We start from the raw sequence: 14,409 nt of genomic DNA on the forward strand, positions 1-14,409 counted from the left end.
GTTCAAAACTTCAATGACCACACCAGCTAACACAATGTGGACAATTATTAAAAGATGAAGCCTTACACACTTCATAGTAGAAAATCAGTTTCTCCTACACAAACCCATTTGCTATAATTAATGCATCTTCATTAAGTCCCAGACACCCAGTCTAAAACAAGTAAGCAGCACTATCTTTTAACTCCCAGTAGGTCAGCAGATGCATATTTGGTCCTTCCAGTGTCCTATAGAAAACTGGAAGGCTGTGTAAAATCAAAAGGAGGGTAGAAAACTGGGCCATCAGATCTAAAAGTAAAGGGTTATGCAAGGTGTTTAAAAAATATCCAACATTTATTCATAAAAAATACTCATATCAGATACAACAACCTTACATTAATCTCCTTCAAAGTAATCACCTTAGGCTGTTACACTCCTTCCAACGGTTCTGACACTGTTGGGAGCAGCACTGGAATGCCTCTTTTGAGATGGCATGCAGCTGGTCCATCACATTCTGCATGATGTCTTCTCTGGACTGAAATCTGGTCTCTTTTCATAAAAAAAAAAAAAAAAAAATAATAATAATAAAAAATAATAATAATAATAATAATAATAATAATAATAATATGTAGGAGGTAGTTCTCGTGGGGTGTTGACTAGTTTCGCCCTTCTCATTAGGGCATCATTCAGGACAGGATGGCAGGATGCAATGGCTGTAATGCATGGATTTTTCATCTTTTATCCGTGTCTGTTGGATTGTGGAGTTAGTCGCTTCATTTTCATTGGCTATCTGGCTGTGATGTTCTTGGAAAGGCGGCTCCTGATTGGCTGTCTTCTCCTTGATCTAAGCCTACTGCTGATCGGCAATGGTGCAATTTCTCAAGGAAGGCGGGTTAACCGATCGTTCTCAAGGTGAAGGTCAGCGTCTCTGCCCTCCTCAGGTGTTGGAAGGGTGTCCTTGGGGCGAGGGTTAAAGTTGTCCTCAACGTCAGGGCGTCTTTGAGTTGTAGGTGGGTGCGTGGGGCGATCTTGCAGGTTGTCCTCGGGGTGAGACCTCACTAGGCGATCACCCTCAGTGCTCTGGAGGTCATCCTCAAGGGGCATAGGTTGGGATGTGGGTCTTGCCTGGTTGTTCTCAGCTTTCCTGATGGCTGTAGGGAGAAGGAAGGTCTCCTGAGTTACATTAAGGCTCGGTTTTTCCTTCCCTATGTGCAGCGCCTCCAGGATGTGAAGAAGACGAAGGTCCAGGGCGCTGTCAATAATTTCAAAATGTCCTACAATGTCGCTGTGGTGGGTCCTCTGGTTGTGGGCAGTCTTACGGTGATTAAAGATGGTTCCCTCCTGGGCATAGCAGGAGATCCGTTTGGAGAGGCGCATGAAAGTCATGCTGATGTAAGTTCTGGGGCATCCTTGGAAAGGGCACGTGTATCGTTATATGACATTCGTCCTCTTCATGGGATCTTGGGGAGGGGCAGGGTTGTTCTTCATCACTAGACTGCATGTCTGCTTGCTCCTGTAGAAGATAACCAGTTGGATCTTCTTGCTGCTGTCAGTGGGGGCGACGTTGTCCCTAATGATATTTTTCAGGGCCCGTTCGTCCTCCTAATATCATGAGTGGGCAGCGGGCAATTGGCAGCTCTAACATGATAACGCACCTGCCCATTCTTCACATTTGATACAGAGTTTCCTGGTTAAACACATCACACCTGCGCCTCATCAGGCTCCCGACTCTCCCAACATGGCTCCGTGTGACTTCAGTCTTTTCCCCAATCTGAAAATGTCCCTGAAAGAGACCAGATTTCAGTCCAGAGAAGGCATCATGCAGAATGTGACGGACCAGCTGGGCGCCATCTCAAAACAGGCGGTCCAGCGCTGCTTCTGGCAGTGGCAGAGCTGTTGGGAGAAGTATGTGGCAGCCCAAGGGGACTACTTTGAAGATTAGTGTAAGATTATTGTATCTAAATACTACTCTGAAGGAGATTAGTGTAACATTATTATATCTAAACATAAATATTTTTTATGAATAAAGGTCAGATATTTTTTTAACACACCTCGTAAAAAATCCATTACTTTTACTTTAACCTATATAACAACTTGGGAGGAGGGAGATGAGTGGCTGATAACATCAGTTCACAAATAGTAAGCAGAAAGAACCACTGGCAGCACAAGAAGTACAAGTTAACAAAATATCTATGCCCCATAAAGTGAAAGAAAGGGACAGAAAACCTTCCAGTAAACTCCAGTTTGAATTTTGGGAGTTGGAACAAGGAAGCAGACAACCAAGAAAATATGACCTTTCACTGCAATTGGATATGAGGAATACTGCAAATTCAAGATCAATTCAAATTTTTCTTAGACATACATGTAGTTTTTTACATTGATATCTTTTGGCAACAGCTGGTTCAGTTCTTGAGGCTTGGTAACAAACCAGCAATGATGTCAGGTAGGTGAGCAGAGGGACCACATCCTCACCTATTGTAACCTCATTACTTTATCTTTTGGCTACACAGATGAATGCAGGGATGGTTACAGATGGGATTTTGACAAAAGACTTAAGGTTTTTATACTTAGGAAAAATGCAAAATATCTTCAATTTGCAATCAGGTCCTACGAGAATACAAACATCACAATTTTTTAAAGTAAACTGTATTTTTCCTAACTATACAAACCTGAAGTCCTTTACATTGGGAATTACTTAAGGTCAACAGCTTCACCGTAATTCCTAATGTAAAGGACCGATGGTTTGTATATTGTGTCGGAACAATTTCACTTTTTATATGGAGACTCATGGAATAAGACTGGCACTGTTCTGAAGGAATTGGAATCTGAGGCTGTTAACTGGCACTGTTCTGAAGGAATTGGAATCTGAGGCTGTTAACCTCTACCACATCCCAAACACTTGCAAAGTCTGTGGCAAAGGCAGGACACTGAAGGAACAGTAAGTCACCACCTGAAAATGCCAGCTTCCTGGTTAAATATACTGAGCAAGATCAATTGAATCTTGCAGCCTCCAATCCAGCTTAGTATCCAGCTAGTATCCAGTGTGAGAGACTGATAGGGCCTTAAGTCAACTGGGGTTTACAATGTTAAAATACTTTCCATGAAAGACTCAAGGAAACCTGCTTCTTCCTTAAAAGAATGAGAAAACAAGTCCGGTAGATAGCAGTAAGGAAACAATAATATATTTAACATACTGGTGTAAAAAAAAAACACAGAAAAGAAACCACAGAAATAAAGTAAAAATTAAAATTTAAAAATTAAAATACTTAGTTCCCACATCTGGTTGGATTCCACCTAAAAGGTTATAATAAAATTAGAAAAAACTGTTCCTCAATTGGAAGAGGGAAAAAAAAAGCAGCAAAAGATTGGAAACTGGAAAATACAGTATGACAATAATATTCAAGAAGCATAAAGATGAACCAAGGAACTACAAGCACAACAGCCTGGCTGCATTTCCCAGGAAGATACCACAATCCCTCATATCAGATAACAAGCTGAAAATTTTTGAATTAAACAATCTAATTCTAAATAGTCTACAAAGACTTCATATCGAAGATCCATACACAGTCAACCCTTTAGACATCTTCCATCACAGAACAACCTCTATGCTCTGAGATTAAGACTGAGAAACCGCCAACCAATGGGAGAATACCATGCCCAGTGACGTCAGCGCTCTCTTGGCCAATCAAAAATCAGCGCTCTCTCTGCCAATCAAAAAGCAGACCGTGACCAGCACCCCTCGCCCACCGCTGATATAAACAAGCGTGACCAGAGTCCTACTACTTCATCCAGCTCCTGCCTGAAGAAGGAAGAAGGCCTTCCAAAACATGTCGCGATACCTACGATCCAAGAAGCACTGACGACCCCTGCACTCGTTTTTGGACCCCACCCTCAGAATTTCCATTAACCATCGACATCTGGATATTTTTATAAATAAAAATCCCTGCAATGAACTTTGGCACTTTACTTAATTCTGTTGCTGAAGAAGAAAAAAGACTAATTAGAAGAGTTGAACGAATAATCTACAAGATTAATGCAACCAAGACTGCCATCATATTCAACAAAACATGTTTGAAAGAGGGCCTATACCCAAAGTATATTATTATTATTATTATTATTATTATTATTATTATTATTATTATTTTTATTATTATTATCATTATTATTATTATTATTCAGAAGATGAAGCCTATTTATCTGGAACAAGCCTACAGGGGCTTTGATCTTCCTTTGGAAGAAGTAAGAGGTAGTAAAGGGAAATACATAAAGAGGAGATCCCACTTATTAAAAAAAAATAAATAAATAATAAAAAGTATTAAAATGCAAGGAGAATAGTATTCGAGTAGTAATACACTGCATCTTCACTTGAACTTCCGAAGTTCCAATTGCACAACATCCCCTGGGAGGCTGCTCCACAGTCCAACGGTGTGAGGAATAAAGGACCTCTGGAACTGAGAAGTTCAACAACAAGGCACATTTGCTGCATATTGGTGCTGCTGTTCAGCGAATCTCGTTGCTCTCAGCAGGTAAAGGGGATCAGGGATCAATTGTGAATGTGAAAGATCTCTGTTGAATCACAACTTATGAAAAAGTGACAAACAAGAGACTGTCCATCGATGGTCCAAGTCATAGCTCTTACACAGATACTTTTTCCAGAATATTCTGATTTTTCTTTTTGATCATCATGAGTGACATGACCAAGCCATCCCAATCTTTTAATTCCTTGCAAAGAGAGCAAATGGTATTTTCATAAGGATTCAGCAGAGCTATGTTATACTGGGTTTGGTTAGCCTGGGGTAGCCAGGCCAACTTAGACTAGATAGGTCAACCAGGTCAGCTTAGGCTTATCTAGGTTAGCTTAGTATATGTCTACTTAATCTATATGACTGGATGGTATTGTGACTATGGGAATGTCATTTGTAGTAAAGAAACAAAGACTTAGCAAACAATTCTTCAATACAAACATATGAAGTATTCTGAATAACAAAATAAAAAACTAGCAATTATGTAGATACTTTTCTGGCTTCCACTGTAGCATAAAACCACAGTAATGGATGGGAATGATTTGCCTAGTCAAGGCAAATCTGGTACAGTATTACACTACTAGTTCCAGGTAATTAAAAATTCTATATATATGAGCTTTTTGCAGTACCTGCAGTGACTGAAAACCTTGGTAAGCGAAGGGAAATGGGCTCGATCATTCTATAATGATATCTATATCTGTTGTATCTACAAGCAGGCTACAATAAATATACAAGTATTCAACTGGCCTATGTCTGAAGTTACTGTTCTCAACAGTTCCATTTTTTTAATAGTTCTGCTTCTGCTTTGCAAAGATAATTTTGGTGGTCTGCCAAAAACACTTGAAAATTTACCTAATTATTATATTTTTAGTTTCTACAAAAAAGGATAAAGTGCACTTTAAAGGGTGTTACAGGACCCCGAAAATAGTAATATGAGCCTATATGTAAATGTTATACTTGGTACACAAAATACCATGGATCAAAATGGGTTTCAAATTTCAACTCTTTTAACATCTAATAAAATTAATGGTGATTTAAAAGGGAAGATAAAATATAAGATATTGAAGATCTACGAAATGGCTTAAGAACCCTCATACATTTTCATGGAGTAAAGAAAATCATTTTGCAACACACAGCCCATGTCTATAATACCATAAGGATTATTGATTATAAATTGTGAGAGCCACAGGGCTTGCAGTGTACCACAGACAGTACATGTTAGGTAATGATCACTGTTCATAACCTGTAAAAATGAGTGCAAAAAGTAAACATTTCTTTTTTTCTTGATATCAGCTATCAAACTGCTGAATTTTTTCCTTCCTCCTCTCTCTTTGCAAATACAACATATTACAGGAAATGCTTCATCATTTGTCAATCATTCTCATGAACTTGAGCGCTTTAAGATATTTCAAGGTATTCATTCACATATACTGTATATGTTTACTCTGTATAATCATCAAAATTTTTACTGTGAAACCCATTCATGATACAATAACTGAAATTAATTTATTAGATACAAGGGCAATGCTATCTAAACTAAATCTGATTATCTTGACACTGGTTTGTCACAAAAACAAAAGGTAAATACTCTACCTCAATAAGGGCACTGAAGTACAGTATAGTTTAGTTCAATAATATTTTGTTCACTTACCTTTACATCCATTTTTTTTTTCCGTGTACCTAAATTTGTGCTGTAGTTACTTTTCTTGATAAATGTGTAACTTAAAAATACACTTTAAGAGTTCCAACTCCAGAAAATAACTTTAGTACAAGAGACAAAAAACGACAAATTTATAAAGATTCACTTCACAGACACAATATCTATGATTTACACACATATTTCTAAATACTGTGCTAGATCCTAAAAGCAACATGGTAATAGTCAAACACAGCTGACAAGCCACATGCAAGCAGCCTTTCACTCACTTTCCGATCACCACCACAAGCGCAAGTTGTGTGCCTCTGTTCCCCATGGATTCACGAGCCTGCAAATGATGCACGCAGTCAACTCAAAGAAGAGATGTTAGTGGGTTAAAATGGTAGGATATGAAAACAGCTCCCAATCCTGAATCTTATATCTAAACCAAATATTGCAGAGGCTCATTTTATTATAAGAAATGAATACATAAATATGATATCCATTAAAAATATTAAACTGAATTTCAGAGTTGGGAGCATGTTAATGTCACCCACAAGCTATGCTCTTTTATTATTTTATAATTACATTTGAGTTAAAAATCAAACACACTTGAAAACAGAAGCTCCTCTAACACACAGACATAAAACTAAATTACCCACATAAGTAGTGGCCATAAAACAGGCAACTATGTTTTTGTTTAATCACGTAACACAAAATATCAAACACAAGAAGAAAGAACATATTCAAATTTTCAAAGCTTAGTTACAAATCTCAAATTACCTGAAAATATATAAAACTATTATACTTTCATCTTGTAGTCACCACTGCTAAACCTCTTCAATGCAATGCATATTAAAACTACAAATGCCTTTTCCATTGTCTACTGCAGGTCTGAAAAAGTGCTCATATAAATTGTTTAAGTATCTACAGTAAACCCCCAATATTCACAGGGGATCCGTACCATACCACCCAGCGAATAGCTCAAATCTGCGAATACTTAAAAACCCCACTAAAAATACTTAGAACTGCCTATTTTGATAGTTCAAACAACAAAAATCTCTAAAAATGCTTATACCTGAGTATTTTAATAGTTTTTTCACAAAAAAGTGTATTTAGTCATGAAAATTATATGAAAATACAGTATTTAGTGAATTTTTTCAGTGAAAAATACCACGAATAGGCGAATTTTCCGTGAATATTGTGTATATATACGTTCCACAAAGAACTCTACAAATAGGTGAGTCCGCGAATCGTGAGACCGCGAATACGGGGGGTTTACTGTACCTGTTGAGTTTATGTAATATGCCGGATTTACTGGGTTGGTATTCTAGAAAGCTAAACAAACTCCCAGCCAGGTACTTGAATCTGAACATTCTGCATACAACTACCCTTCACTGGTCTGACATACTGTAAAGACAAATTATTGTCTTTCTCATTCATAACCCTCAGCCCGGGAGGAACCCTAAAAGAGTTCAGAGGTCTGGTTAACAAATCATTTATAACTAACTCACTCTCATTCATAAGATGAAACAAGGTTAAGGAATGGTGTAAACTGAAAAAATATATACAGAAAATATGCAAAATCCTAACTCCAAAATTCCACCCCTAAGTTTTGTTTATGATTTTGTCCTTATTCTTTCCTATAATCATAACTCAATGACAGATGGTAGATATCTGAATTAATAGCAAGCACTCTCGAGTCTTGTCCTCTCCCTTGAAGCAAAGCATCCTGTAATCACCTTCCTTCAACACATTCAAAACTATAACAATACTGATTCTTTAATTCTAACATCCTTTATTATCAGCTGATGTCATCATACATGAAGAAATTATCAGTTGCTATATGATAACCTCTTTCCCTTAAACCTATTCAGCAACAAGCCCATTATTACACTAGCCCACATTCATCATCAACAAATTATTTGGAAACTACAATCCCTCTCCAAAAATAAGAGAAGATGATAGCAACCACTGTGCATACATGGATAGACCAGCTGGTCACCAGCAGTAATTAGTCATGTGTCTGCAGTGGCCAACACGCTGTTTATACATTGATTGGCATTGCTTCTCTACCTTCTTGGCCTTATCTATTTAAGAATATTCAGCTTATATTCTTTTTTTTTTCTTGAATGCATTTTTGCTCATGTTTTAAAGTGAATAGTGTACTGTATTTTGCTTGTTTCTGAAAACAGACAATAGTTACTGAATAAACAAGCTGGTATCGAAGAGAGTAACACTCAAGTTAATAATTCTGCAACAATTTTGCATGCTTGCCTTTTCTGTTTCACAGAAGTCAGAAAATGCCTTTCTTGTTGTTCAGAGAAGCGATAAAATTATTGAATGCTGCATACTTGTGGTAAGTTTCATATCAGAGGTAATAATCAACAAATGATGAACTACTTAACAGCCTTAAAATTACCATAAGCTTCAGAATTTGCATTATACTGTGCTGATGTATTAGCATATTTGATTCCTTTGAGTGCAACCTAACAAATCAATTTCTACATTAGTTCAATAATTTCTATTTCATTTTCTCTTACCATTTATATGCTGATCTTGACATATTTTGTTTGTTACTTTTGATTTCATCATGCACTAGCTGAACCTATCTTAATTTTAGATCAATATTTATGGTGTACCAAAGTACATACTATCTTGATAATAAATTAGGCTCTCTAAGGAGATCAGACGATGTGCTACCACTCCTGGCCCTGTTAGAATAGTTCTTTCATATCCAGGGTAAACTGTGAAGTCTTCCTGTCTTTTCTCATCCAAAAGATCTTTCACAAAGCAGAAAATATTTTTCTTCTCATATGGGTGACTTATGAGACAGGTTTCTACTAATGGCCAGCAAAATTTCATTCTTAATATGCAAGAGCAAAGCTCTGGCAATTTTTTTTCTCTGTGGACACAATTGAGTCAACATGTCTATAGCAGGCAAGTGCGTGTGTCATACATATCTTATATCCTGTGGTTTCACTTGTATATATAATTTCTACTTCAAGCAATGTTCCTGACTGTTTATTCTTTGGTCTAAATTTGTATATATAATTTCTACTTCAAGCAATGTTCCTGACTGTTTATTCTTTGGTCTAAATTTTATTTTTATTTCTGTTTCTATTTGAATTAACTTTGAATGAAATTTCCAAAATTTTGCTGTTCATCTCACTTGGTAATGAGAGTTTCCCTACAATTTAACTTTTAAGAGCACATTTTAGAAGTGTGAGGCTCCCTCCCAAGGATTTCCTCCTGGTCAGGAGCTGGACTTGGTAACTTAATTTACAAATTTTCCAGTAAGTTAAGGCCATGTCATATTTCAGTGCTTCTGTCCAAAACAAAATTCCTTGAATGTCTAAGGCTAGAGGTTTAAATACTTATGTTAATTTCATTCAGCCAGTCAGGGGTTTTAGTATATAGTCCCTCCCACGTACTTTGCAATTTTACCTACAAGTATTCTAATATGCTTACTGTAAAAAAAATTTGATTAATTATACACAATTTTATTTCCCAGTTCATGACTTACATGAAAAGTGACTTAAGATTGCTGCAGAGGACTGGTAGATCTCTCTATGCATGTGGTGACTATCATCTTTGTAGTGTTGATCATGAATGGGAGGCTCTTATAAGTAATGGATCTGGCTTATAAAAATTATAAAACCACACTGTGATCAACATTTCAGTTATGACCAATGCAACAAAATTTACACTGCCATTGTTAACTCTCCTAACAACCATTAATTTTAAAGTTTTTCCCACACAGCAACTGGCATCTTTTCTGCACTCGTTTTTTCTATACTCCCGAGCGCTGGAAAAATACATGTTATTCCAAAAGGAAATTAAGATGTGACAAAATTACACAGAATTATCTACAAAAACTACCACAAAAGTACATTCTTTGTAGAATCAATTTATTAGTTAATCTTTACCAAACATTTTCTTGATCTTTACTTCATATGCACCTGCTTTGACCTACATCTGAGTTATTACTGACATTTTAATATAAACCAGAAATTAGGATGTTAACCTATACCCATTAATCTGTCCTTTCTCATGGTTCTTCCTACAGATCACTTATCCATGGCCTACAGTATCTAGTCATTTTTATACCAACTTACCATGAACTAACTACCACTTCACAAAAGCACCTCCTCATTTCCATTAAATCAATAATAATATCACTATTGTTTAACAAGCAGTTAAAAAAAATAAGAACACTTATTCTTTATCCTAAATTGCAATGATCATAAAAACTGGTTGCTGACAAGACAATTACAATATAATCAGTCCATTTTGTAATCTAATATGTAATTTGAAACAAAATGGGTATCTTTAGGTGTAACAACCTTTGTGGGATCAAGAGTCTCTCTCTCTCTCTCTCTCTGCACATGTGCAGAGTTAAAGAAACAAAAGCAAACAGATTTTTAGAGTTTTTCTGAAAATGAAAACCAGAAATGTTTGAAGTGCCGGAAAACATTGAAAGGTACCAAGAGATCAGAATTTGACAGTGAGCTTTTAAAGTGGTTTTAGTTCCAATGAACCGAAGGTGTAAGAATTTCTGGGGAGATATATATGGAGCAGGCCAGAATTTTCACAGGGAACTAAACTTAACGAATGACAGTGATTATTCATAAGCTTTGTTCTACATTTGATAACACAGCAATACAGTATATATATGTGGAATGAGCTGGCAAGACTTTGTTTACATATGGGTTTTTTAGGGGTGATGTCCGTCCTCCAGGATTTTCTGTGGTCTGGCTATGACCTGGTCCCAAAGGAGCCGGTTTAAAGAGGTCAGATTTTACTGTGAAACAAGACTCCTACTTCCTGACTTGTCATTATACTACAGGAAACAATTAACTTTCTTGTGATGCCTCTTTACATCTAAGCCCTCACCTTCACAAACTTGACAATGGAGTTGCACAAACAGATTTTAGTGCCGCTTTTTTTATCTGGTTAACCATAAGCTCTATAACAACTTTATAATTTGGGTATTGGAGGATGTACTCTTGTCCTCATTCATTTTCAAGTAATCACCAACTGAGTTGCTGTTTAAGTGTAATATGTTTGATATAAGAGAAAACTTCACAGTAAATATCCGTGTGAGACACTGTTCCTGATGTGGCTGAGGATAAGCAGGAAGGATGTAATGGAGAAGTACATAGAAAGTTCAGTAAGTATGTGATGGTTACCAGTGATTCTTGGGAGAGGGTGTTATAGTATACAGTAAACCCCCTGTATTCGTGGGGGATGCATACCACAAGCCCCTGTAAATAGCTAAAAAACCTGAATACTTAAAATCCCTCTAAAAACACTAAGAGCTGCCCATTTTGATAGTTCAAACACAGGCAGTCCCCGACTTACGGCGGGGGTTCCGTTCCAGCAGCGCACTGTAATTCGATTTCTGACGTAAGTCAGTGCTTATTAATTAATAGGTGCTGTAAGTGCTGTTGACAGCGCTTTAACAATGCTTACAACACTGTAACTAGATACTTATTCTTGTTGCAAGTGCCATTAATGGCACTCATGGCACTGTAACTAGATACCTATTCTTGAACGTCGTAAGTTGGTGCCGCCGTAGCTCAGGGACGCCCTGTAGTTAATGAAAATTTCTCAGTGAAAAATACTGCTAATAGGCGAATTTTCCGCGAATAATGTGTATATGTTCCATAGAGAAATCAGCGAATCAGTGAGTCCACGAATTGTGAGAACGTGAATACGGGGGGTTTACTGTATATGCTTGTGTGACCGTCACTGATTATTGGTGGAGCTAGTACCTACTCCAGTTTCTACAGGACCAATTAGGATGCCTAATCTGGAAACTCCCTACATCCTACTCATTTGCTTTCTCTATCCCTTGCAATACTAATTTTATTTTATTAGATTTTCCATTTACTATAAACGGTTAGAACAAAAAAGAGACTTCTCCCAACTGTCTTCTATCCTATGTACTGATGGCCTGATTTCCCATTTGGTTTAGGCCTTCACTCAAGCCTTTTTACTAGATTTCCTTGGCCTACACTCTTTTCCTCATCCTGCTCCTCACATATTCATTAGTTTTTTTAATACCTGAGCCTCACTTCTATTCATCAGATACCCTTACTGTCTAAATCTTTAAAATCTGTCTAATTTTCAGTTGTCTTTTCTTTTGTCATAAAGCCCGAACTATGTAACTTTCTGATCTGTACTATGGTCTTCTCATTATACTGTACTCAACTCTAGTCACACATCTTCAACACCTTTTCCATTTCTTTTAAAGTACCCACGTAATATAGACCTTATTCAAGTATTTGATATCTTTACCTTTTTACTGATAGGATATTCTTATTTAACAGTAGTCTGGCAGTCTCCCTTCACTTCATTCAGGCTGTTACTACTCTTTCCTTATAGCCCTATCAATACTTGCATCATAGTCCTATGTGTTGACAAGGTTACAGAAATTTTCTGCCACCATCTGCTTTTCTGAGAATAAAAACTTACTTCCTTCACAATTCTGGGCATCTCCTGTGACACAATCCGTTACTTTTCAATATATACAGTACTCAGTACACCTTAACACCTCTTTTGGAGCAACCAAATGGCTGCTTTCCATACGATTTTCTCTTTTAATTTCTTTGAAGTTATCATGAGCATTGTTTTGATTCCACTGAGTTTCACTACCATCCTCTCCAATCCACTCTCCCATTTTTAAACATTATACAACGTTTCTCTATTTTGAAAGTTAACAACAAGTAAAATACATAAAAACTCCCCAGGACCACCAATTTCACGGATTTTTGTATTAACCACTACTATGATAAACAAGAAAGGACTCTGTTCTGACAGCTGATGGACTACAACATTTATTTCAAATCCTTCCAATTTACCTGCCACTGTCCACTCTACAACAGGGGTTGGCAACCTTTTGGAGAGAGCAGGCCAGACAGCAATGCAGTGTCTTGGAGGGCCATGATATCAAATGTACTACAATATAAGGATCACTTAACACCTTAAACTAGGTAACAACTGTTAGATAATTAGCATCCAAGTGTTAAGCTGGTGGGCTAGACTAAAATTCTTTGCGGGCCTGATGCAGCCCACATGCCGGAGGTTGCTGACCCCTGCTCTAAAATTTTTTATTATTTGGTAATACCACTAGACCAATGAGCCTTTCTGGTACCCTCTGTTTTGGTACTGTAAATCCACTTTCTTTTCCTAATATATCAAAATCTCTTTGAAGATGTACAAATACTGTATATGGAAAAACCCCTTCCTTTTCCAATGGTACTTCTCCTGTATCTGCCTCATTATTAAAAGGGCCTCTGTTGATTTCACTTTAATGAATCATTACTGATAAAAACATATACCACAATTCTCTTACTAAATATACCATAAATCCAACCCATATTACAAGGAGTATGCAGACATTTCACTTTATCATACCCTCTGATTGTGACAATTTTATCACTATCTGACAACTTTCCCAAACTTGCTTAAGAACACCCGGTAGAAAATGATGCGGCACAGTGATGTAATGAAACATATTTATTAATTAACCACTAGTAATGAGGTATCTGAAATTTTAGACTTGATCTCACTTGATGAGAACATAAAATAGGAATTTGTAAAGCTTTGGCTTCTACTTCATATGAACACTTCTTATAAGTAAAATGTATATAAAATTTAAACCATCACCATAATTTAATTACAGTAATCTTCTTTAAGCATTATGATTTAAACCATACCAGCATAAGTAGTTCACTGGAAATTAGCTGTAAGCCTTTTATGCTGCAAGAACCACAACAGCCCACAGTAAAATTGACAGGCCTGGAGTAAGTCATCTCATGCAGTGCAATGCAGTAAAGCAATTTGGAGATATCTATCAAAATGTGATAATCATTTCACACCAGATTACTCAGAACCAGCAAAATATTTTTCATACATGTAACTTACCAAGTAATTACATAGCTACAGCTTTAACTTCCTGCAGCAGCCTTTTATTTAAAAATCAAGGTAGCACTTCAACTGTTTAGTGTAGGTGACATGCCCTGCCCACTTAACGGAGTGTTGGAATGACTCAGCCAGTAGCGTCAATCTGTTTTTGCCGCTCACACAGTCAACATTGTTGGGCATGCTGCAGCTTTTTTCATCAGTTTTTGGTTTTTCTCGCTGGATTTTGGTGAAGTACTGTCGAGTTTGCATAGCCTTCAAGTTTTTGTTTGCTTTTGTCAGCTTTTTGGAATTAGTTTTGTCTGATTCGAGTGCTTCTAGTGTTTGCTACTGTAGCGAAGGCTG

At 36.9% G+C, this 14,409-nt stretch overlaps 1 protein-coding gene across 16 annotated transcripts in view; it reads right to left on the reverse strand.

Moving 5' to 3' along the window:
- LOC136829499 (nucleoporin p58/p45-like) overlaps nucleotides 1–14,409 on the reverse strand; it is a 116,286-nt gene that overhangs the window by 12,692 nt on the left and 89,185 nt on the right. For 6 of the 16 annotated variants that reach the window (XR_010850414.1, XR_010850406.1, XR_010850413.1 and 3 more), the window contains one exon: nucleotides 6,426–6,484. The exons of the other annotated variants lie outside the window; for them this stretch is intronic. Coding sequence is in view for 1 of the 6 variants with exons in the window: in XM_067088399.1 (XP_066944500.1) it covers nucleotides 6,433–6,484 (52 nt within the window). In the remaining 5 variants the exon portion in view is untranslated. The remainder of the gene's footprint in view (nucleotides 1–6,425; nucleotides 6,485–14,409) is intronic. 16 annotated transcript variants of the gene reach the window in all.

The sequence above is a fragment of the Macrobrachium rosenbergii genome, chromosome 4 (genome assembly GCF_040412425.1).
Source record: "Macrobrachium rosenbergii isolate ZJJX-2024 chromosome 4, ASM4041242v1, whole genome shotgun sequence".
Classification (NCBI taxonomy): Eukaryota; Metazoa; Arthropoda; class Malacostraca; order Decapoda; family Palaemonidae; genus Macrobrachium; species Macrobrachium rosenbergii.